Source organism: Peromyscus leucopus, chromosome 20, assembly GCF_004664715.2.
Source record: "Peromyscus leucopus breed LL Stock chromosome 20, UCI_PerLeu_2.1, whole genome shotgun sequence".
Lineage (NCBI taxonomy): Eukaryota > Metazoa > Chordata > Mammalia > Rodentia > Cricetidae > Peromyscus > Peromyscus leucopus.
The window spans coordinates 46,084,515-46,108,843 of NC_051080.1; the positions used below are offsets into that span (position 1 = coordinate 46,084,515).

General features: G+C 43.0%; 1 protein-coding gene across 8 annotated transcripts in view; it reads right to left on the reverse strand.

The window, feature by feature from the left end:
- The window catches only part of Azin1 (antizyme inhibitor 1), a 32,129-nt gene extending 8,663 nt beyond the window's left edge, over positions 1-23,466 (reverse strand). For 2 of the 8 annotated variants that reach the window (XM_037197738.1, XM_037197737.1), the window contains exons 1-7: positions 23,064-23,466; positions 18,500-18,637; positions 11,044-11,192; positions 5,418-5,614; positions 4,378-4,551; positions 2,461-2,633; positions 1,017-1,151 (exon numbers count right to left, since the gene is read on the reverse strand). In XM_037197738.1, the coding sequence (XP_037053633.1) occupies positions 1,017-1,151; positions 2,461-2,633; positions 4,378-4,551; positions 5,418-5,519 (584 nt within the window). In that variant the 5' untranslated portion in view covers positions 5,520-5,614; positions 11,044-11,192; positions 18,500-18,637; positions 23,064-23,466. Of the gene's footprint in view, positions 1-1,016; positions 1,304-2,460; positions 2,634-4,377; positions 4,552-5,417; positions 5,615-6,717; positions 6,906-11,043; positions 11,193-18,499; positions 18,638-23,063 lie in introns of all 8 variants that reach the window. The other 6 variants (XM_037197736.1, XM_037197740.1, XM_028879226.2 and 3 more) reach the window with 6 other exon arrangements.
- Positions 23,467-24,329: the final 863 nt, after the last annotated feature.

Sequence of the window (24,329 nt, forward strand, 5' to 3'; positions counted from 1 at the left end):
TGAGACTCTGTCCTAAACAAACTACCTACTTGAATCTTGGTCTCCTCATATTAAACCAACAACAACAGCCGGGCGGTGGTGGCGCACGCCTTTAATCCCAGCACTCGGGAGGCAGAGCCAGGCGGATCTCTGTGAGTTCGAGGCCAGCCTGGGCTACCAAGTGAGTCCAAGGAAAGGCGCAAAGCTACACAGAGAAACCCTGTCTCGAAAAAAAACCAAAAAAAAAAAAAAAAAAAAGCAAACCAACAACAACAACAAAAAGATGAAGCCCATATTTTTGGTTTTTAGAAACAAGGTCTTTTGTAGATGCTGGGATTGTAGGCACCACCATACCTGGCTTCCAAGTCTGACTTACTGAAGTGCCAATAAAGGATTGGGAGAAAAAAAAAATCATTAGAAATAGAAACAAAATGAAACCTACAACTTATAGGCTGAATGTCATTTTAACAAGCATTAGAATTGGGAGCAAATTCCTTCCATTTAAATTAAAAGGTGATTTAGCAAGTGGTACTTTCATTCATCAACAGTTGCAGCATTTGGGAAATTAAAGCAGAATCTCAGGTTCAGTCCAAAGAGAGCTACATTGTAAGAGTGCCTCAAAACACGGAAAGAAAATCAATCAGTAGGAGAAGATGGTGTAGAGGTGGGACGTGGAGCAGTGATAGAGCAAAGGCTTGAGTCCAGTGCCTCACACAGCAAACCCAAGCCAACAGATCTCATCACCCTGTGCTAGGTGTCCCTTTACAGGAGGAAGGAGACAGATAACCTCAATAAACAGTAAAGACATGGTTAGCCGGGCAGTGTGGTGCACACCCTTAGTCCCAGCACTCGTGGGGAAGAGGCAAGCAGAGCTTGCCGAGTTTGAAGACAGCCCAGTCTACATAGCTGCATTAGCTAGCTAGCTCCAAGACGACATAGAAAGACCCTGTCTAAAAAAGCAAACAAACAAAGCAAAAACAACAACAACAAAAGACATGTTTATTCTTTTCTGTACTAAAAAAGGTATAAATACTCACTTCACCCCAATTATTTGGACATCAAGTTCCTTGGCACATTCCAAAAGATGCCTACAGTTCTTCAGTGTAGTGCCGAACTTCATGTTACCATCTTCACCTCCAATATTATCCTCTGTTGCAATGTGTAGTAAGACCCTAAGAGAAGGGGAAGATGATTGGGGCAGAGTTGGTTTACATCATCATCAGCACATGTGAAGCCTGAAGATTGTAGGAAGTATGTTGATTATGTTGCCAATGTTCGCAAATCCAGCGATGGATGAATCAAGTGAACCTAATGAAAAACAATCCTGTATAGAGAAAAAACTAGCAATTAGGGCCTAAGGCATGACGCTTGCATGGATGGGATTTTGGAAAATGCAGCAAAGTTAAAACTCTGTTGTAGCAGCAAGATTGTCAGTTGGGCTCTGTAATAAAAGATGACATTACTTCCAAATGAAGTCCATCAGTCCATGAATCCACCAAAAAGACTAAATTGAACAGCAATGCCATCAGTGTCTTTCAATAAAAACAGTAGGGTTTTTTAAAATTACTAAGGTTCCCAGATTGTTCTACCTAGGTAATCTTTAACAAATTTCTCAAATCCTAAGTTTCTAATGGGAAAAACTAAACGTTTTTGGTCATTGCATTCATATTAACTCCATCCCTGACTCATATCTAGTGATTTCTTTTTAAACTACTAACAACTAAGATAAGATGATTTATATTGACTAAACAGTATCAGGCGTTAAGTAATGATGAGCTGCTAAAAAGCTACAAATGCATAAATGCTGTTTAAAACTCCTTATAGTTAGACTCAATTATCAAACAATGGCCACTAAGCCATAGCTTGTCTTCTGGAGATCACAGGGCATATCTTTTTTCAGAAAAACAATTGTTTCTCTATAACTTTTCTCCAAAGGCCTTTATCCGAAGGTTTTCAAGGTAATAAATGCCTGAACTCCACTGAAGTCACCAAGTTAGACCAGTGGTTCTCAGCCTTCCTCATGTTATAGTGACCCCCAACTACAAAATTAATTTCATTGCTTTTTCATAACTGTAACTTTACTACTGTTATGAAGCATAGGCAAATATCTGTGTCTTCCAATAGCCTTAGGTGACATCTGTGAAAGGGCTATGTGACGCCCTCCGAAGGGGTTGAGACTCGCAGACTGAGAATATAAGCTTTTAGGAGCACACATGCTATGACCTTAATTTGATGATCATACCAAATTTTCTTCCATGAGCTAATAAGTCATATCTCAGAATGCTTCATTGTATTTCATCCATAAAAAGGATCAAAAGTAGGCAGAAAAGAAAATGCTGTTAGCATTTTTCATAAATTCTAAATAAGGTTATTCTACAATACATACCACTGGCTCTGCCATTAAAGCCCCCCCCCCTTCTCCAGGGGGACAAACTCTAATACTAATTAGCAACAGTATTTTCAAGTTGGGTAGATACTTACTTGGCATTTGGGTGATTCCTTGCAATTTTCTTTAATTCAATTTCATTATCACATGTCATGATATTTATTCCAACTTTCGCTGCATACTTTATCTGAGACACTTGCTTACAAGGACTTGTGTAAATGATGTTTTCTGGAGATACACCCAATTCTTGGACTAGGGCCATTTCATTCTGTAAAAGATTTAACACTATCATTTAACAGTAATTGCTTTTGAGTACCTTATCCTTTTCCCTGCCAATGCTGAGGACTGAAACCAGAACCACATACATTCTAGACAGTTCCACATATTAGTTATTTTTGGTTAAACCAATATAATGTCACAGAATTCTCATTTTGGTAATGATTCCCTACCCCGTGTTTAAAAAAAAAACAAACAAACAGGATCAGTGAGATAGCTCAGCACATGTCACCAAGTTTACTCAAGTTCAATCCCCTGAACCCACATGGTAGAAAAGAACAAATCCCCCACGAGTCGTCCTGGCTCCACAGGTGCACCATGGGACTTGCAAACTCCCACATGCAAATTTAAACTTAAAAACAAAATTATTTAAAGTGTGCGTGTGCTCATGGAGAGTAGAAGTGTCCACAGAAGACAGATACACTGGATCCCCTGGGAAAAGGTAGTTGTGGGCTGCTGGGTATAGGTATTAGGAATCAAATTCAGGTCTCTTCTGCAAAAGCAGTATGTACTATTAACCGTCATCCCCAGCCCCACAAAAAGCTTTTTAACAAAAGCAATCTCCCAGTTTATGAACATTTACTGTAGTCAGAACAGAACTGGGGATGTAGTTCAGTTGCTACAAAGTGTTTGCTTAATTACCATGTTTGAAGCCCTGGATCTGATCCACAGAACCATATAAATTGGGTGTGGTGGCCCATACCTGTCCCTAGCACCTGGGAGGTAGAGGCAAGAGGAGCAGATTCAAAGCCATCTTCAGCTACATAGGGAATTTTAAGACGAGCTTGAACTACAGATCCTGTTTCAAAAGAAAAGTACCAAGAGAGAAAAGAGAAGACGACAAGCTAAGAATGAAGACATTCTGTTTTGAGACAGGGTTCCACACACCCCAGGTTGGCTCAAACTCACTGTGCTGCTCAGATCAGCCTTGAAATGCATCTCTCTAAAAAATGCTAGGGTTAAAGGACTCAAACATCACAGCCAGCTATAAAGAACACTGCTACTGTTGCAGAAAGCCTAGGTTTGATTCCCAGCATTCACTATTTACATGGAAGCTTACACCTTCCACAGCTCTAGTTCTAGGGGGATCTAACACCCACTCTGGCCTCTGTGGGTACCAGGCAAGCAATGTGACACATACATACATACAGGTTTAAAAAAAAAAAAAAATCACATAAAATAAAAAAATAAATCTTTCTTAAAAATTTCTTGATTAAGAAGGAAATTCCTCCAAAGTCATCACAGTGTAACATCCCTTTCATCAATACACCTAAAAAAATGACTATTGTCTAATGTCCATGGTGGATTTGGTGGTTTGGAAGAAAATGGCCCCCAAAGGGAGTGGCACTATTGGGAGGTTGAAGGAAATGTGTCGCTGTATAGGCGTGCTTTGAGGTCTCATATATGTTCGAGCCATGCCCAGTCAGACAATCTGCTTCCTGTTGCCTTCTGATATACCAGCACCATGTCTGCCTACACGATGTCATGTCATGTGCCGCCATGATGAAAATGGACGGAACCTCTGAAGCTATAAGCTGCCACCACAACTAAATGTTTTCCTTGTAAGAATCGCCGTGGTCATGGTGTCTCTTCACAGCATAGAAGCCCTAAGACACCAGACACATTTAAATAGTTAATTTAAAAACACACACAACCTTTTTGCATTTGTTCTACTGGTGAGTGTAGCGAGGAGTTAGTATTTTAAATCCTGCTGTTAGTGGGAGAGAAATGCTTACTTTGCTGGAACAAGCAAAGCCAGTTCCGAGAGCCGCCAGGATCTCCAGCACCGCTGGGGTGGAGTTGCACTTCACTGTGTAGAAGGGCTTTATCTGAGCCACCACGCTGCGCCACTGGCTGTGCCTCTTCACGATCTTCCCAAGATCCCCCACAAAGAACGCGTTTTTTCCTGTCTGTCAATGACAATGAAAAGAAAAAGGGTTTCAAAAACACAAAAACACACTGAAAAGATACATGTGCTTAATTAAGTGGTTAAGGGTGGAATTTCCACTAAATACTCCGTGACTATAAATGTCAAACAGGATGGATGAAGTCGTATTTCTATCTGACCTGAGAAAAACAAGTTAACTAACGTCATCAGGATTGAACTAAGAGTCTTCTAACACTATGGTGTCAACAGCTTTTGTTTTCAGGAATTTCTAGCATCATCCAGTGCCACCTCCCCTCAAGCACCTGATGACAAGGTAGAGAAAAAAGCAAATTTTGGTAGAAGGCTTGGTCGTATTTGTGAGGGCACTTTTTTTTTTTTTTTTTTTTTGGTCTCTTGGTTTTTCAAGACAGGGTTGTCCTGGAACTCACTTGGTAGACCAGGCTGTCCTTGAACTAACTCAGAGGATCGGCCTGGCTCTGCCTCCTGAGTGCTGGGATTAAAGGCGTGTACCACCCCCACCCCACCCAGCCAGTACTTTTACTGAAAACTAGAGTAACGATAGAACTCTTCAATAAACTTGGAGAACACAAGAAATCTTATCTTTCACAAAGAAACAAAAATTATGCCACACTATTCACATAAACAAATGGAAACAATCACACAACAAAATGAAAACAAATGACTAAAGTATTTATAAACAGGGTTCTGGGGCAGTCTCCTTGAGGAGTGGACAGTAAACCGGGGACAAGTGATGAATGCTATCCAGGTAAGAGCGTATGAAAATAAAGCTGCAAACGCTGACTAGACCGAGTCATTCTATTGGATCAATGCCCGAGAAACATAACCGACAATCTGCTTTCAAGTTTGCAAATATGTCTGCACACTTACCAGGGTATGTTCATAAACATAGTTATCAATAACATTTCCAAGGTTTGTTCCTTCATCCAACAGGCCAACGGAGTAGTTTGCATCGTCAATAAATCCTTTCATCTCAGCCGTATTCCACAAAGCCGAAAGTCATAAACCAGGAAAAACAAGAGACGGGCCACCAAGCCTATGTCTGGGTCCTTAGAATATGCAACAAACTGTCAAAATAGAAGTTAGATCAAAGTCTGCATTTATTTCAGTAAGTAAAACATGATGCATTGAGTGTGTCATTAAACTGTGAGAGTTTAAAAACACTTACAGAAACACTAGACTTTTAACAGTTTCACAAGTAAATTCAATGAAGTTGGGGAGATGGCTTAGTCAGTAATGTTCCCTCTATGTAAGCACTAGGGCCTGAATTCCTACCTCTAGCACCCACATTGAACTGTCAGGTGTGATTAGATGCAAGCAATCCTAAATCTGGGGAGCCAGTCAATCTAGCTAATGGGTAAGCTTAGTAAGAAAGCTTATCTCAGAGTAAAATGGAGCCAGGTGGCGGTGATGCACACCTTTAATCCCAGCACGAGGGAGACAGAGGCAGGTAGATCTCTGTGAGTTCGAGGCCAGCCTTGTCTACAGAGTGAGATCCAGGACAGGCTCTAAAGCTACAAACAGAGAGAGAGAGAGAGAGAGAGAGAGAGAGAGAGAGAGAGAGAGAGAAATGGGCAGTGCCTAAGATACCCAGTGACATCTGGTCTACATAGTCACACATGTCTATACACACAAAGGCCAGGTTTGCAGGCATATAATCCCAGCACTGGTGAGGTGGAGACAGGAGGGATCAAGAGTTCAAGGACAGCCTTGGCCACTTAAATAAATCCCTATCTCCCACATTACCACATAATTAAATGCAGATAAAAAATGAAAAGTTCAATTAACTTACTAAAAAGGCAATCCCATACATGTCATATGACTTAACACTGTAAACTAAGTGTAGATACTTGTAGCCATACTGAGTTCCAATACAGCCAAAGCTGACCCTGTCTCAAATAGACAAACAAAAAAAGTACAGATACTTGTATTCTAATAAAATTCTAGACAGTGGGCTTGGTAGCTCGTGCTAGTAATCCCAGCACTGGGGCACTTAGAAGGCCAAGGCAAGAAAGATTACTGTGTTTTAGGCTATCCAAAACTGTACAAAATGAGACTCTGCTTCACACAAACTTGTAAAACACACACACACACACACACACACACACACACACACACACACACACTCACAGGGTAAAATGGTACTCTTACAGCAATGTAGGTCACTTACAAGGTTGTGACTTGGTGAAATGATTTGAATAGGCACCAACCCCGCTGGCTTCGAGTGATGTCATTTAGTAACTTCTCAAACAGTAGTTGTAACATGCCCCAGCATTTGAGAGGTGACAGCCGCAGGATCCTAAGTTCAAGTTCTTCCTCAACCACATAAGGAGTGAAGCCAGCCTAGGAGACCCTTGTCTAAATAAAACAGACAACACACACAAGTGTGTGTGTGTGTGTGCATGCACACACACGCATGCACAAGTAAGTGCTCTCTAAAACTGAACTGTCCAAAATGCAAAACTAAGTCATAGATGGCTGCGTGGTGGTACACACCTATACTATCAGCTCTTGGGAACCCGAGGCAGGGAGCATTCCTGCTAGTCTGAGGCCAGGTTTGAGCTAGCTAGCCAGAGATACATAGCAAGATGCTTTTTATTTTCATAAAACAAAACAGGCAATTGGTATAAGCCAGGTACTGTAAATTAACTTTGTTTTAGTATAGTCTAGCTAGCCCCAATTTTTAAAGGGTCTTCAGGACAAGTCCTCTTCTGACTCAATAAATTAAATATACCTTCATTCACTCTTCCTCTGGGTTCAGGACAATACTTCTCTGGGGCTGCATACCCTGACATAATAACTGGAACTTCCTTGCTGAATATCAAATTACCTCAGGAGATGACAGCATCAACATGGTACACTAACAGTGGACACAGGGCAGCTGGCTCCCCGAAACTGCTCCGGCTCCCCCCCTACCTTCTCATAGCTGCACTCCCGTCCACACAGGCCTTTCCACAGGAGAAGTATCTAAGTGCCTGCTCTCTAGACTCTCTGCTCCACTTTGCTGATGCAAGGACGATGGCCTGCTTCCTGCTGGCACTGACAACCATATCCAAGTCAGAATTCAACGGGAAGTGGTCTGAAGACCACTGTCCAAGGTATCAGTCACCACAATTAACTAACGACAGTGTTTAAGAAATCTGCCTGCCTGCAATTCAGGATTAAGAATATGGAGAACTCGGCTAATGCAACAACCCTCCCCAACTCCTAAGAGACTGGCCTAGCAGCGGAAGGTTCATGGGTTTGAAGTGCCTATGGCTCTGAATGAAGCTGAAGTGAAGATTTTCGTGCAATGGATAGAATTTCCTTTGTCTTTTGTTACAAATTTAAAAGCACCATGCCTTGCATAATATAACCATTTGGTGAGCATTTGGGATCCGTTTTAGAACTTCATACAACAGACATTAAAACCCGAGACAAAACAACACAGACATGGACAGCCTTTCTCAGGTGCTTGGTTCCTTCTGCCACCCCCACCCCCACCCCATCACCCCGTTTTAGATATTACCTTGGGTGATAGCCTGAACACAGACTCTATTCAATAGCTCTTAAGCAGTGTCCACTTTTTTTTTACTACATCAAAATCAACTACTCACAATATCAATAAGCTGTAGAATTAGTGAAATTTCATGAAACACAAATAACATCCAGTTTAAACCTGGAAGGCACTAGCATTCATTTCCAAGACAACTAACTACATTCAGTTCAATAAATAAATCTCTTGCTATGATAGAGACTAAAAACTAAGGATGATTTTTCTTTTATTAAAAGAGTTTAGTTTAAATGTCTAAGATGCAATGGAGAGAAATCACTGCCTAGACATTCTCAAAACGATGCTATACTAGAACTGGAATAAATCTCTTCATTGAGACTGGACATTTCAGGCTAAGGATGAACACTGTTTTTAGCAGTATAACTCCAGCTAGAACATCAATTTTAGGGATATAATCAACCAGGCACTATGAGCAATAGAATGAAAGTTACTCCATCAAAAAGATGAACATTAAGGTAAACATTAGAAAGAGTAAGGGTAAGGAACTTCCAATTAAATTTACATCACCTAATTGGCCAACAGCCAGCTTTTTTTAATAGCCTCTCCCAAACACACACATGTTCAGGTGAGGGCTGCCTGCCTAAGACTGTTAGAAAGATGGTGTGTTGGCACATACCCTTAATCCTAGCACTCAGGAGGCAGAGGCAACCTGATCCTGTGAGTTCAATCAAGGGCAGCATAATCTACCCAGGGAGACCCTGCCTCAATAAAGTAAAAAAAAAAAATCTGATTACTATACACCCAAAACCACAAAAACAAATGTAAATGTGGTACTGTTATTTGATTTCCTTACACTGAGAACTACAATAAAATAACTAAGATCAATACTATAAGAAAGCTTTCATATATTTATCTCATTTCTGAGATTCCCACAAACTACGAATCCAGAGAGTCCAGACCAGAGTCTCAGAGACATGTGGACAATGAACTCCATATTAGAAGAGTTCTAGCGGGGTGGGGTGGGGGTTGTGTGCACACCTTTAATCCCAGTACTTGGGAGGCAGGGGCAGGCAGATCTCTGGGTTCAAGGTCTACAGAGCAAGTTCTAGGACAGCCAAGGCTATACAGAGAAACCATATCTCCAAAAACAAAAATGAAAAATAAAAAAAAAGTTCTGATTTTTGGTTTTTGCAGTCTGGGCTCGAACTCTGCCTTCTTCCATATCCCTAGCCATACTGGAAGGTCTTAAACACAGCCAAGTCTCTGTGTAATTATGAAGTCCACCTCCCAGAGCCTGCAGCGTAGCTCAGTTTCTAAAGCTCAGCCTAGTAAGCACCAAGCTTTGGTCTGATTCCCCAGCACAACACAAAGCAGATGTGCTGACGCGCCTGTAAGCCAAGCACTGGTGGGGCCAAGGCCGGGGGACCAGAAGCTTAAGCTCTTCCTCAGGTTACATGAGTTCAAGACCAGACTCGGCTACATGAAACCAGTCACAACAAAGGGCTAACAAAAGCAAATCTTCTATCTTCTCCAATCTTAAAAAAGACTGTTAGAAGGCTGACTCTGCAGCCTTATCACGCAAGTGACAAACTCAGCTACCTATCACTATTAAATTACATGCTAGGTCCAGAAAAACTGAAGAATATGCCACAGGAGACCACCTTTCTAAGATACTCTTGAATCAACAAACCCAAAACGTGCTTGAGCTTCGGGGGAGGGGTAGGTGGGTGTAGGCCCAGCTCAGTTGGTAGAGTGCTGGCCTAGCATGCCTGAGGCTCCGATTCAATCCCTGGACCAGCACAAACAGGGCATGGCAGCCAGCACACACCCACAGTCCAGCACTAGGGAGAGGCAGGACTGGAGTTTCCAATAATTGCTGGCTGCATAGTAAGTTGGAGGATAGCCTGAGCAGCACCAGACAGCATCCCAAAGTCATTTGGCAGCTCAGTATTTTAAACAATTGAAAAGGGATTAAGTAGAGTCTTGGTGCCCTGAACTCTTATCTTTTCTACCTCCACTAGACCATATTTCACTGAAGGAGCCCTAAAATGCAGTATAAAGACTCAAAAATGCTTTCAACTTTGAGTTTTAAAAACCATCTGCTTACTTGTGTGTGTGTCCTTGGGCGCACATGTGGGGGACAAGGACAACTTGCAGGAGTCAGTTCTCTTTCTACCACATGGATTCTGGGAATTTAACTCAGGTTGTGAGGCTTGGCTGCAGCAAGCAACTTTAGTTGCTAAGCAATTTTCTTCATTTTAACTCCACTCTCATAAAAGACAAATTTTTTTGCTTTAACACGAAGTACTTGGGTGGCAGAGGCAGCCTGAGCTATGTGGAGACCCTGTCTCAAAAACAAAAGAAAAACCAAACACCAACCCATCCAACTAAACAAGAAGGAAGAAATGAATGTTCATGTGGTGATGGGAAGCAGGAAGGGTTCATCCCACATGTCAGAAAGGCCAAGTTAATCTGTCCCAAACAGCTGTCTTCCAAGCTTTCCCCTTCTCTTCACTAACCATACAGACTTGCTTGTGGGGTGCTGGTGCAGGCCGGTAATCCAGCACTAAAATCTGGACAGGACTGTTCTAACTGTTAAATCAAGTGAGCAGAGGGTACATACAGTGAAACCCGTAAGTCCAGAACAATTAATAAAAAGCATTCTCTAGTCACTACCATGTTGAAAGCTACTCTTAGCAACTGAAAACCTTTATTAATGCATGACTGAAGAAAAGCTCATTTAGTGTTGCTGAAATCACAACACTACTTTTGTAAATAATTTCCTTTCCGACTCACGGCGGAAAAAAATATAACTGTAACATTTCTTATTTACACCTGTATGTGGGTGTTTTGAGAACACACTCGCCATAAAGAAGCTGCCAAAAGAAACAATGGCTCCGAAAGGCCACACTCGTTCCCTGGAGTCTTACATGAGGTGGAGTCCTCATGTCCTTTCCAAAGTAACGGTGGTGGTGGCAGCCGGGCACTTGCCTTGTTACACACCTGCTACAAAGGCTTCTTTCTATGGTTGATTGTACTTCAGAAGAAACTGATACATCTTTCATATATCACAAGATAACTCTGGCAGCAACAGCCCACTGGACACCAGGCTGGATGAGTGTGAGTCTTGGGTTTCTGAAGTGAGGACCTCCCTGGAAGTAGAACAGGGAGAGCTGAAAGCTTGAGAGCATTGTTTCACAGACACCAATCAGGAAGCTCAACCTTAATAAAGGCTGACCACTTTTCACCAGGACTTTCATTCACTAAAAATGAGAACAGTGTATTTTGAACTGCAGACTACTGCAGTTACTGTAAAGATGCCTAACTACAAGCATTTCTACTCTATTTCATGTAAGCATTGGCTGGCTCAGCACTCAGCTTTAAAAATACACAAGGTATCTAAGGCCCTCTCTGCATTCCACCTACAACAAAATGTTACTTACCACACAGGTAACTTCAGAAGTAACTGACTAGAAACCACTAGAAGAGCTTCTGAAGAATGACTGGTACTAGGAGGTGAAAAACACCAGGAAGCTACACACTGAACAGGGCAGCAGAGATGCTCCAATGGGTGGTAAAAAATCGTTCCTTTTGTGATTAATCGACCAAAAACAACCTGCATGGGGTACTCATGATATCCAGAACAGGGTTTTCTCAACACACAGTAACTGGAAAACTAATAATCGCAGTAAAATAATTTTTCTAGGGATGAATCTGCTCACTATGCCTAGACAAAAAAAAAAAAAAAATTTCAATGAAGAGTTATATTAAAAGAACAAGAATGAGCAGATGATAGGGAAGAATTGAACAAGGAAATAAACCCAGCTTACTTCAAAGAATCTTTGTTAAAAGATTTGTATTTTGCCAGGACTGGCAGTGCACATTTGTGCTTGGAGGGCAGAGGCAAGATCTCTTCAAGAACAGCCTGGTCTACATAATAACTCTATCTCAAAAAAAAAAAAATTAAAATTAAAATTATGTGTCCATGTTTGTATCTGTATGCACATATGAGCATGTGCCTATGGAAACCAGAACCACTCACTGGATCCCCTGGAGAAAGATGGTAGACTGACATAAAAACCATCTGACACGGCTGCTGGAAATCCAATTCCGATTCCTTGCAAAAGCATTTAGTGCTCTAACCATTGAACACTACCCCCAGTTGCCCTCGCCTCTCCCCGCCACCCCCGCCCCTGAATCATTTAAGCTATGTACATGAACATAGGACTCTGGGAGGCATTGGGATGCCCCAGAGCTGGAGTTACAGGTGGCTGTGAGCTACCAGTCACGGGTGCATCTTGGAAACTGAATTGGGTTCTCTGCAAGAACAATATATGCTCTAAACTGCTGAGCCATCATCCCCCAAGCCTCAAATATGGAAAAACCTTAATGACAAAATAAAGGATTTTTAGAGTCATGTTATACTTATGCACACAGAACTGCTGTTTGGATATATGCTACTCTATAGTCTGGTACAAGTGGTAAACTAGATTAAATGTTCAAGAGTCTAGGGCACATAACTAGGAGAACTATTAAGAACTTGAGTGGCAAACAGCTGAAGTCTTTTACTTGTTTTCCCATTATGTACTGATATATACATATAAATAAATATATAAATAAAGGATATGTCTAACTCAGAGTTCTTCAGGGGTTGATGGGACAAAAGCATTCATTCAGAAGATTATCTCAGGACTAGTATGGCTTTCAGTCATGCTGAACATAGCAGGAAATATCAACCTACTTTTATTCACACCAAATTTAACATGCTAATAATTATGTTGAGCTTAGACTATGAGCTAAGAAAATATAGACAGCCAGACATAGTGGCATACATCTTTACTCCCAGTACTGAGAGGCAGGAGCAGGTGGCTCTCTGTGAGTTTGAGGCCAGCCTGTCTACAAAGGACAACCAAGGCTACATACAGACACTGTCTCAAAAACAAACAAAAAAAACCAAAAAGCAAAAAAGTTAAAGAAAATACACATTTTAACTCTACTCATCATTGTGTGTGCATATGCCAAGGCAGGCATGTAGAGGTCCGAGGATGTCTCTGTAGAGTCAGGTTGCTTCCTCCATCTTCTATGGATTCCAGGGACTGACCTCAGGCCATCAGGCTTGCATTCTCAGTGGCAAGTACCCTTGCCAACTGAGACATTCACTGCACCAACCCAAAACCATACTTATTTTTTAGTAATTCTTTACAAACTGGGTGAGATCTTTGCAATAATCATTGTATCTTGCTCAGCAAGAAGTAAATTAAAAATTTAACTTATAATATAAAGCTAATATTAGTTTCTACATGAACATAGTCTTATTATGCAGTATTCTAAAAATGTTGATCTAAAAATCCCAACTCGAATATACAACCTAAAACCAGTACAAGCCAGGAAAACCTGAAGGATTTGTTATAGCTTATGTTAACAGCTGATAGATATGGTGTGTGTGTGTGTGTGTGTGTGTGTGTGTGTGTGTGTGTGTGTATTAATAGGTGTAGCTCTGGTTGTCCTGGATCTTGTTATATAGACCAGGCTGACCTCTAACTCAGAAATCCACCTGCCCCTGCCTCCTTGGTACTAGGATAAAAGGTGTGCCACATGCCTAATAGCTAAAACAAAACAAACAAACAAACAACAACAACAAAAATAAACTCACAAAAACACAAAACACCAGGTTTCATTTATTTTCTGACAGTCTCATATTTGTAAACAATTTATGTTGGTCATATCCATCTAAGTGCTCCTAGGTACTCCCCCAAATACCCTCCCTTCTTGTGTTCCTTCCCCATTTTTTGAAACCACTGAGTCCAATTAGTGCTTCCTGTTGGCATATTGACTGATCTTATGTCTTATGTGGGTAACCATAGCTGCAGTGAGTCTGAGTGTGATAATCATATCATGTTAACAGCCTTTTTTAAGTCTATAATTAATGCTACTCCATTCATAGTAATTATCCCAGAGCAGTTCTAGGACAGCAGGCAATACAGAATGAGACCGTTTCAAAAACTAGAAAGTAATAAATACAACTCCACAGCATGTCCTGAATATACTTAAAATCACTCATGCCACAAAGTAACAATATTATCAGAGAAAAGCATAGATAAAATTCTGCTTCTGGCTGGATATGGTGGTGCATGCCTGCAGGTGGATCTCTTAAGAGTTTGGGGTCAGTTCGGTCTATATAGCAAGTTCCAGGCTAGTCAGGATTACATAGAGAGAAACTGTCTCAAAAACAAAGCAAACAAAGAAACCTGCTTCAATGAGCATGTTAACCAATTGCTTAACATTAGCATAGGTGATCCTGGAATATTATTCCTATAAGGTTAACTAAAAAAATGGTCATCCTAAAACAGCCAACCAATTTACCTAGTATTTACATTTTCAAACCTTTCTCCTAACATAATGCCTCATTTTTCATAATCAGTTATTAATCTCTCAAAATATTATTTTTTTGGTAGAGAAAACAGGGGGAAACCCCAAACCCAAACACCTGAAACAAGATCAGCTTAGTAAAAAGGTATGGTGAAGTACATACATTAATTCTTCCATCCTAACTATTCTCCTCTGTAATAAATTTGAGAACCAATCAATCCCCCCTGAAACTGGAGTTCTGTTAGATTAGGTGTATGCCTGTAATTCTAGCACTTAGGCTAGAATCTGGATTCAAAATCAGCCTTAACCACCTAAAACTTTTTTTTCTTTTCTTTTCTGTGGGCTAGGAGAGACTAACATGTGTGAGAATTTCTAGTTTTCAGATACTTAATGGAATGAACTAGTTTAAAATTAATGGTTGACTCAAAATCTTATCCTGAAGCCAGGTGTGGTGATTGATCTATGTCTGTAATTCCAATACATAATTCCAATACCCGAAGCAGGATTCAGCGATTTCTAGGCAAGCCTTGGCTACAATAGTGATACCTTCCCTGTCACACAAAAAAGGCCAGTGAGAAAAGAAAACTCATCCCGATGCCCAATCCTATAGCTTATTATACCTGCACAAAAATCCTAATGGAGTACTGAACACAGCTTAAATACAGTTCATATAGTCCCATATTTTGCAATGTTACGAAGTATTTCCATGAAGGCCAATGTTTGAAGTTCTACCAATAGTATGTTGCTTCCCAGAAGATTACTCCTAGGATCCCAGTGTCCAGTGAACTATCACACACAGATACTGTATTTTTGAGAGGTACTATATTTACTACTCTAGTGAAACAATGTATCTTTCTGAATCTACTAACTTGTCAAATTTCAGAGTAGTCATGTAGTACATTTAGATATTATGTAATACTCTACAAGAGATTGAGTCAGCTCTCTGTAAACAGTATTTCTACAGTAAAATTCAAGAACATTAACACTAAATAGACACAATAAAAATAGCTTCAAGTCAGCACAAATTCAAGCTTTTCTCCCAAATTAGTTGGGTTGGCCATCAGATGGCTTAGCACTTGCAGTAAGCCTGACATCTAAGTTCACTTCCCAGGACCAGCAGGGTACAAGGTAAGAAATCAACTCCTATAGGCTGTCCTGTCTGTAGCACATGTACAAGCACAACCACAACCGCAAGCGCGCGCGCACGCACGCCCCTACCTCAATAAACAAATATCTGCACACAATATATAAACAAAGCCCAATACTTAATTACTGAATCAAGAAATTTGAGTTAGGTTAATCTCAACATTTGGGAGTCAGAGGCAGGCTCTGTGACTCTCAGGCCAGCCTGGTCTACATAGTCTCTGGGCAGCTAGAGCTACAAAGAAACCCAGAGACCCTGTCCTCAAAAAAAAAAGAAACAGGTTTTTGTTTTTTACATTTCTACCTTGCAGCTGCTCTTCTCTGAGAAGCACACACCCATACCTGGGCATGTCTCTCCTCTTTCCCAAAGCACCTGCATTTTTATTCATCCTTTTTTTTTTTTTTTTTTTTTTTTTAGTTTTTCGAGACAGGGTTTCTCTGTGTAGCTTTGGTGCCTTTCCTGGAACTCACTTTGGAGACCAGGCTGGCCTCAAACTCACAGAGATCCGCCTGCCTCCGTCTCCCGAGTGCTGTGATTAAAGGTGTGCGCCACCACCTATTCATCCTATTCTAAAATGTTAAAAAACTTAACAGGCTGGCACTGATTCCTCAGGAAACTATACTTGACATGTAAGCCTGGATGGAAACCTGAGTGAGTTCAATACCTGAGATTCACATGGTGGAAAGAGAACAATGAGGTCAGTTGTCCACTGATCAAAATGAATTTTAAAAATCCACCTATTAGTGATTATAATGCCAACCAGACCCACTTGAAAAGATATATATTTACTTTGTTGAGATAAGCTCTTACTGTATGTCCTACAAAGGCCTTGAACTTCCAAACATTCTACCCCAGTCTCTTGGTGCCAAAAAATGCTTAAAAATAAGCCAATTTATCCAGGTGTGGTGGCACACACCTTTAACATGAACACTTGGGAGACAGAGGTAAGTGGATCTCTGTGAGTTCAAGGCCAGCCTGGTCTACAGGATAGCCAAGGCTGTTACAGAGAAACCTTGTCTCAAAAAAGCCAACTTGGGAGAACATTTTGATAAATCAAAACAGAACAGATTAAAATTAATAGAAATTAGGTATGTGGCTTAGAAATAATTTGGTAGCAAGCATGCTAATTAAGTGGCAAATAAACCACCTGGTTAAACAATGCAGACTGTTGATTCAGGTTGTTGAATTCTCACAATTATAATCACCCATACCAAGATAAGGAATACACAAATAAAAGAGAAATTAATGTGCCTACTTAGGACCAAAAGAACTAGTCTAAGCAAGGTTTGGTGGCACAGGCCTGTAATCCCAGTAGTTGGGAGGTGGATGCAAATGAGTCTAAAATTATTTGTGAATGAGACACAGTCTCATGTAGCCCAGACAAGCCACAAGAGTTCCTGATCCATTTTCTACCTCCCAAATGCTCAGACTATAGTTGTGTTCTAGAGCTATGCCTGGCTTTAGAACAACCATTTTTATTCAATAAAAATCTATTTTATAACCAAAATAAAGAGACACTATTTTGACCTTTCCGTTTCCCCCAATTCTCTTTTTTCAAAGGAATATTTTACTGACTGCACTGCAAGGAGTAGCAAGCGTCAAGGAGCAGCTTGAAAACTGCCCTCAGATTTGCCTACACTGGTTCTGCCCATGTGAAACCCACTCAAGTTTCAAAACCCACATTTCAATTTGCAATGTATTTATCATTTGTACATGTAGGTCACTGTGTACACACAAGAGGCCAGAGGTAAATGTCAAGTGTCGTTCCTCGGGATTGCCCACAATTTCAAATAGGACCGACCTCTCACTGAACCTGGAGCTTAGCAATTAGGATAACCTGGCTGCTTAGTGAGCCCCAGGATTCTTTTCTCCACTGCTCCAGGACTGGATTATAGGTGTGGACCAGCTGAGCATGGTGGTATGCCCTGAACCATAGCAGTCAGGAAGTAGAGGCAGGTGAATCTCTGTGAGTACAAATTCAGGCTGGTCCATAGAGTGAGTTCTAGGTAGGTAGGTAGGTAGGTAAATGGACCTCTCAAATTTAAACCAGTTTACTGAGGAATTACATTTTGTACAGTGGCCCAAGTCTTAAAATAATCCACGTATAAAATATCAAGTAGCCAAAAAAATGTCCTTGGCTGTTTTTAGGTATCATCTTTCCAAAAAGCTTCCCCAAACCATCGGTTTTCTAAAAACTTAGTATATGAAACCATCTTAATAAAGAAACACAAAACAAACAAACAAAAACCCCTGACTGGCAGAATGATCGTTATTAGGAAACCGTGAACTGAAATTGCTTTCATATTCACACTTACAGCTTTACCAAGAACAATGGCAGCAGATTTTTTGCTTTACCAAGGGGCCTGATAAGATGGCTCCCAGGTAACAGCACTTGCTCCCAAGCCCAAGGATCTGTATCTTGGCCCTGGATTCAATTAAGTTTTGACTCTAACGATTGAGCCAATACTTATATCTACTAAGTAAATGATTGAATATGGTAAACTATATCCTAAATTCAAAATCCACTCTCCAAATGATATTAAAACCCAGGCTAGTACAATTAAATTATTTTTAATTTACTTATGTGAGTATGTATCTATGTATATGTCCATCTCTGTGTATGAGTATGTGCATGGTATGAAGGTGGTAGGAGGCCAAAAACGACAGAGCCTCTGAAGCTAGTTACAGGCAGTTGTGAACAACCTAGCATGGGTCCTGAGAACCTAACTGGGGTCCTCTGCAAGAGCAGCAAGTGCTCTTAACCACTCCAGACCCCAATATTCCCAATACACTAAATATAGTACTGTTATTATTCATGCAAGTCAAAGTTGTAAGTGACCCTATCATGGCAAACAATGCACACAAACAATCTTACCAGTCACACCTGTAACTACTGAAGCACCATTTCCATCTTATTCAGATATCCTCCGATGTGAAGCTACTTACATGGACAAGTTAGGAGATGGAACCCCCCTATCATCAGCTGGGTTCCCAAGGTGGCTCGGCGTTGAAGTCGAACTGCTCTCTATACAGCACTTCTCCTAGGCCTTCTGGGTAGTTGTATACTCGGTCAGAAAGTTCGCCCTAAAGAAATGAAAGTAGAAAGTTCTGTTTTAAAAATGAGGTCGTGCTTCAAACAGGTTAATTTAAATGACTAAATAAAGTTTATCTGATAAGTGTTCTATTAAAGTGACATTCCAGCTGTGCAGGGTACCATATACTTGTAATCCCAAAACTCAGGAGCTAAGCAGGATGATTACTTGAGTTCAAGGCCAGCCTACGATGCATAGCAAGGTCCTGTCCTAAATAAACAAAATGACAAAAATGACTTTCAACGCATAATGTTCTAGCAGTCTTGGAACTGTCTGAAATACCTTTTAGGTTAAGTTCAAATTATCCTTTGCTACAAATTCCTACTACAACACTAAAAAGATTTATCAACTAAGCTGGTATACACCTGTGATTCCAGCACCTGTGGACGCAAGGGACCAGGAACCAAGAGTTCAAGGTCATCCTTTGTCAAGAACAAGAGCCTGAACCAGCTTGGAAGACATGTCTCAAAAAGAAAAGTAATTTGATAAGCCCTAGGCAAGTCTGTAAAGTTTTTCTCCTCATATCCAACCCCTCTAGATCTATTTTATTATCACCAGAAGCAAATGAATGTGAACCTTGGCATACTAGCTTTAGAAATGTCACCACCCAGTAATAGTTTGGCAATTACTCTAAAAATTTAGAGATGCTATACACACCTACACTTCATTTGTGCTTCAATGGTTCCTACAGTCTGATTATATTTTCTAAGGAAGAAGTAGCAAGAAGGGAGCCAGAAATACTAGAAACTATATATATATAAGGTCAAGAGTTTTAGACTCTCAGAAGTACTCCATGTATCTTAAACAGGGATCTAGGCAACTTTGAGCAAAATATAAATGTTCTGCCCAGTGAGGAAAACTGACCACTCTTAAAAACACTCATGGTTGCTGAGGGAAAGAACTCATGTCTGATTTATAACAATGAGTGGCCCAGAGCTCTAATCCCCAGCACATGATGGAAAGTAGAGATGGAAAGATCAGGAGTTGAGTTGAATTGAGGACCAGATTCATCTATATAAGGAGTTAAAAGCTAGTCTGGGCTACATGAGATGCTATCTCCATACAACTTGTAAAAATGATTATGACCTTTAGATTCCAAATAATATACTAACCTATAAATTTTTTGTTGCAGTGCTGTGGATTGAACCCATGGCCATCATGGATGCAGGCACTTGACCAATGAGCTCTCTCTATATATATTCCCAGGTTTTAATCTATAAACGTTCTTCTGCTTCTTCAAACACCTAATCTTAAAAAAACTAAATCATGCTGGGAATCAGGTCATTCTTAACTATCCTAAGGAGTAGAACAATTATCCTGAATGAGACTATTCATTTTTCCTATTTTATTCACAGCTATTTTGAGGCCATTGCAACCCAAGATAAATGCTGTGAAACATCGAGGACATTAAACTATAGACATTCACGAATGTTCTTCAGTGATATTTACACTTTCTCATTTAACAGAGATACTACTAGGGAATAACGACTCCCTAATTCCAAAGACATTTTAATAGATACTAAAAGTGGTACACAGGGTAAGATGGACATACAGGATAAATGCAAACGTTTATTATCTGGAAAAAGAAAGCATAAAGGAAGGGTAAGTGAAATGTAGGTCAAAGACAGTATTAAAAAACAAATTACTAGCCAGGCAGTGATGGCTCATGTCTTTAATTCCAGCACTGGAAAGAAAGGTACAGGCAGGCTGAGGTCCACCTAACCCTAACCCCGAGTTCTAGGACAGTCAGGGCTATACAGAGAAACTGTCTTCAAACACCACAAAGGAGGAGAGGAGGAAAGAAAAACACACCACTCTCATTTATAATGATTTGTGTAAATTAGGGAGGTAGGAATGGGCTGAATGAAAGGCCATGCAGACTTAGGCTGGACCTGGAACTCTTGTGGGGCCAAAGATGGACAGACAATGAAATCCTGATCCTCCTGCCTCCTTTCCCAAGTGCTGGGATTACAAATGGACGTTAGGATTACAGGTGTCACCTATTCACCTGTTTATAGGGTGATGGGAAATCAACCCAGGGCTTGTGATTGGAGGCAAGCACCTGACTAAGCTACAAATCCAGCTCCACTTTGTCTTTCTTTTTTGGGGACAAGGTTTCTCTGTGTAGCCCTGGCTGTCCTGGAACTCACTTTGTAGACCAGGCTGTCCTCAAACTCAAGAGATCCACCTGCCTCTGCTGGGATCAAAGGTGTGCACCACCACTGCCCAGCCCACCTTGCCCTTTTTGACGCCCCAAATCGTTTTTCTCTTGACATCATCGTTACAAAGTTACTGCTATCTTTGCAACTTTTCCAAAAAAGGTTTTATTTATTTATTTGGTTTTTTTCCAGACAGGGTTTCTCTGTGTAGTTTTAGTGCCTTTCCTGGATCTCGCTCTGTAGACGAGGCTGGCTTTGAACTCAGAGATCAGCCTGGCTCTCTGCCTCCTGAGTGCTGGGATTAAAAGCGTGTGCCACCGCCACCACCCAGCAAAGTTTTATTTTTAATCAGACATATATTCACACAATGACTACTCAGGAACAACCTACTGATTAATATACAAAAATATGCTAAGTAAAAGCCTTGTACACAAAAGAATGCTTATCTATTGATTCCATTTAAGTTCTTTGATTTTTTTTTTTTTAAAAAAAGGGGGGGGGACTAGGCAGGCCTCTACAGGAACTGACATGAACTATCAAGGGAACTTTGTGGGTGTTAGCAATATTCTACATTTTGATAGCTTTAGATTATAGAGCTGTTTCTCCCCCTCTCCAGACACAGGATTTTGCTATGATGTGGCCAAGGCTGGCTTCAAAAACTTCCTGGAATTAAGATGTACAACCTTGTGCATCACTTCTTTGTTAAAACTTATCAAACAGAAGCCAGACTTGTCTTAAACCTGTAATCCCAGCACTAGTCTGAGGTGGAAGGTAAATTAGCAATTTGTCAGTCTGGACTACAAAGTGAGGCTTTAAAAATCAGAGTATGGAGCTGTATTTAATATGTGGAAATACTAAAAGTGTAGCTCTTACGGTGCTGAGGTCTGTAATACACATTAGTAAAACGGCTGGAAGCTAAGACAACCATAGCACAATGTTAGCCGGGGGATCTAAGATGGACTTGCCACTCTGATTTCTTTGTTAAGAATCATATTAAAACCCTGGGAGAAAAACAAAGATTATCTGATTTATCTTTGTTATCTACAATTTTATTTAAACATTCTTTCCTACTTAAGATGAACGCCTCAGGCCTTACTGGCATGACCAGTAAGTAAGTACAAGCATGTTCTCGTATGTCAGACTATTTCTGCCAGGCTAGTTCATATAGTCCACATGCTCCTTTCCTGAGCACTCGGTAGGGGAAAAGAGTTAATCAGCTCTCACTCAAACCGAGCATTTAATAATGGTAATAAAACACGGCAGAACAACTGAACAGCCTAACATACCCATCACAAAATTGAGTTCAGTCTGTTCAAACACCCCGAGCAGGTAAACGGTGTCCCCGACCGACGCATTCAAGATGTATGATACTTTGGTCCTAACTGCTGGCAGCGAACGCAGTACTTGATAAGCCTCATCCACCTACCCTTCGCCCTCTTTCTGCCCCGCGATCACGGCGAGGACCAGAAAACGAAGCCATGGTGACTAATCTCCAGGCTTCAGGGTGACTGGGGTAAATGAAAGCGACTTGGCCCAATCAGGAGCGCCGCAGGGGCGGGGCAGCAGCGCCGAGGTTTCCAGAAGGGGCCAAAGGCCTACCCGGCTTGCTACTTGACACCCGGGCTTCCCCGCCGCCGGGCCCCGGAGTGAGGTCAACTTTCCTCCACCAGAGGGGGACCGCGCTCTCCGCACTCCCCCTCCGCCCGCAAGAATCCAGCCTCCTCCCAGCTGTCACCAGATGCCGGCTCCAGGCCCGCCCCGCTCCATTCATAACCCGGCGCCCCGGCCGCCGCAGCCCGCCGCGGCTGCCCGGCCACCCGGCATCACAGCCCCCAGCGGGCCACCGAGACCGGGAAGGGGGCGGCGGGGCCCCGAGCCCCTCGGGGCTGCCGCCGGGCCCCCTCCCCGGAAACAGCAATGCACCACGGGAGCGGGGTGGGGGCCGCACGCCGCCGGCAGCGGGACGGCGACCCCCGCCAGCCGGCCTGCCTGCCTGCCCGCCCGCCCGCCCCCGAGCGCGGCCCCACGCGTACACGCCCCCTCGCCCAACCGCGGCTGCCTGCGGCCGCCCAGGGTCGCGAGGTGCCGGCCGCCGCCGCCGCCGCCGGGGCCACCGGCAGCCGCCACACACGCCGCCGGCCGCCATGTTCGAGGCCGCCGGCTGCGGGGCACTGCGGGGACACCGAGGGCGGCGTTGGCCCAGCCGCGGCGCCCGCCCGCCCGGCCGGCCCTCCCGCGCCCCTCAAGCCCGGTACTCACGTGAGATAACGGCCCAAAGAGTCGGGTAAAGCGTCTTCTCTTTTTCGGCGGAATTTTTAAAGAGGGATGTGGTTACCTTGAGCAGAAATACCCAAGGCGGCCTGGGCCATAGGCTGCGGGGACGACGTGGGGGGAACGCGCGGCACCGACACCAGCTGAGCAGCAGTGGCGGCGGCAGCCGAACCGGAGAAATGGGGCGGCGCGAGAGAGGGGAGAGAGGAGAGAGCGGGAAGGCGCGAACCGAGTGGGGAGAGGATTCAGCCTCGTCCACACCGCAGAGCAGCAGAGCGAGAAAGGAGGAGAGGAGCCGAGCGGGGAGGCGACGACCAGGGAGAGAAACGGAAACACCGCGGCGAGAGTTGAGCCAGAGAGTGTGGGAAGGCGGCACCGGCGACGCCAGTATTTATAGCCAGGGGGCGGGGCCTGTCGACGTCACAGACGGCCGGGCCGCCGCGCGCGAGGGGCGGGGCCCGCTGCCGCCGGGGAATGTGGGAGGGGCGGAAGAGGAAGGCTCGCCCGCCTTGCGCAGCGACCCGAGCGAAGGGCGGGGACCGCTGGGCCTGGCAGGTGCTGGCCGGCCGGGCGCTTCCCGCCCTCGCGCGGCCCGGCCCGCCGCTCCCCAGCCGGCTGGTTGACGCGCGAGGCGGGGCCCAGGGCGCGCTGCCCGCCCGATCGCCGAGCGCGCCCCCGCCCTTGCGGCGCCTGCGCTCCACGCCAGCGGAGCGAGCGATCCGCTTTGTGAGCCCCGCGGCTCGTCCATGCTCGCCGCAGCCTCCGGGACCGCCCCGGGCCCTGGGCTGGGCGACACCTGTAGTTGAGGGGAGGCCGCGGAGCGCCCTCGCTGGGCTTCCTCCCTGCAGCTCCTCGGTTGTGTGGCCGCTGTGGACTGTGCCCGGGGACTGAATTCCGAGGGAGAGGCTCCCGCCTCTCCGCGGATGCGGAGCTCCTTTATGGAAACGAGTTTCCCGGTGGCTATCAAGGACCAGTCCGGTGTGGTGACAGAGCCTTTGATCGCGCCAGAATGTTTCTCAGGGTTTGCGTGTTGCAATATGGTGCAGTAGAATTTTTTTAAGTGTGACTTTTCTTTGTCTTCATTTTCAAAAAGGGTTGATGCAGTCCCAGCCCTGTTAAAACAGGGCCAGTGTGAAGACATTGCCGAAGTTAGACGACTTTAAAGCCCATCTCTTTAACACCCTGTATTTTTGCATCATATATAGTATATATATATATAATATATATATATATATATATACTTAAATTTTTTTA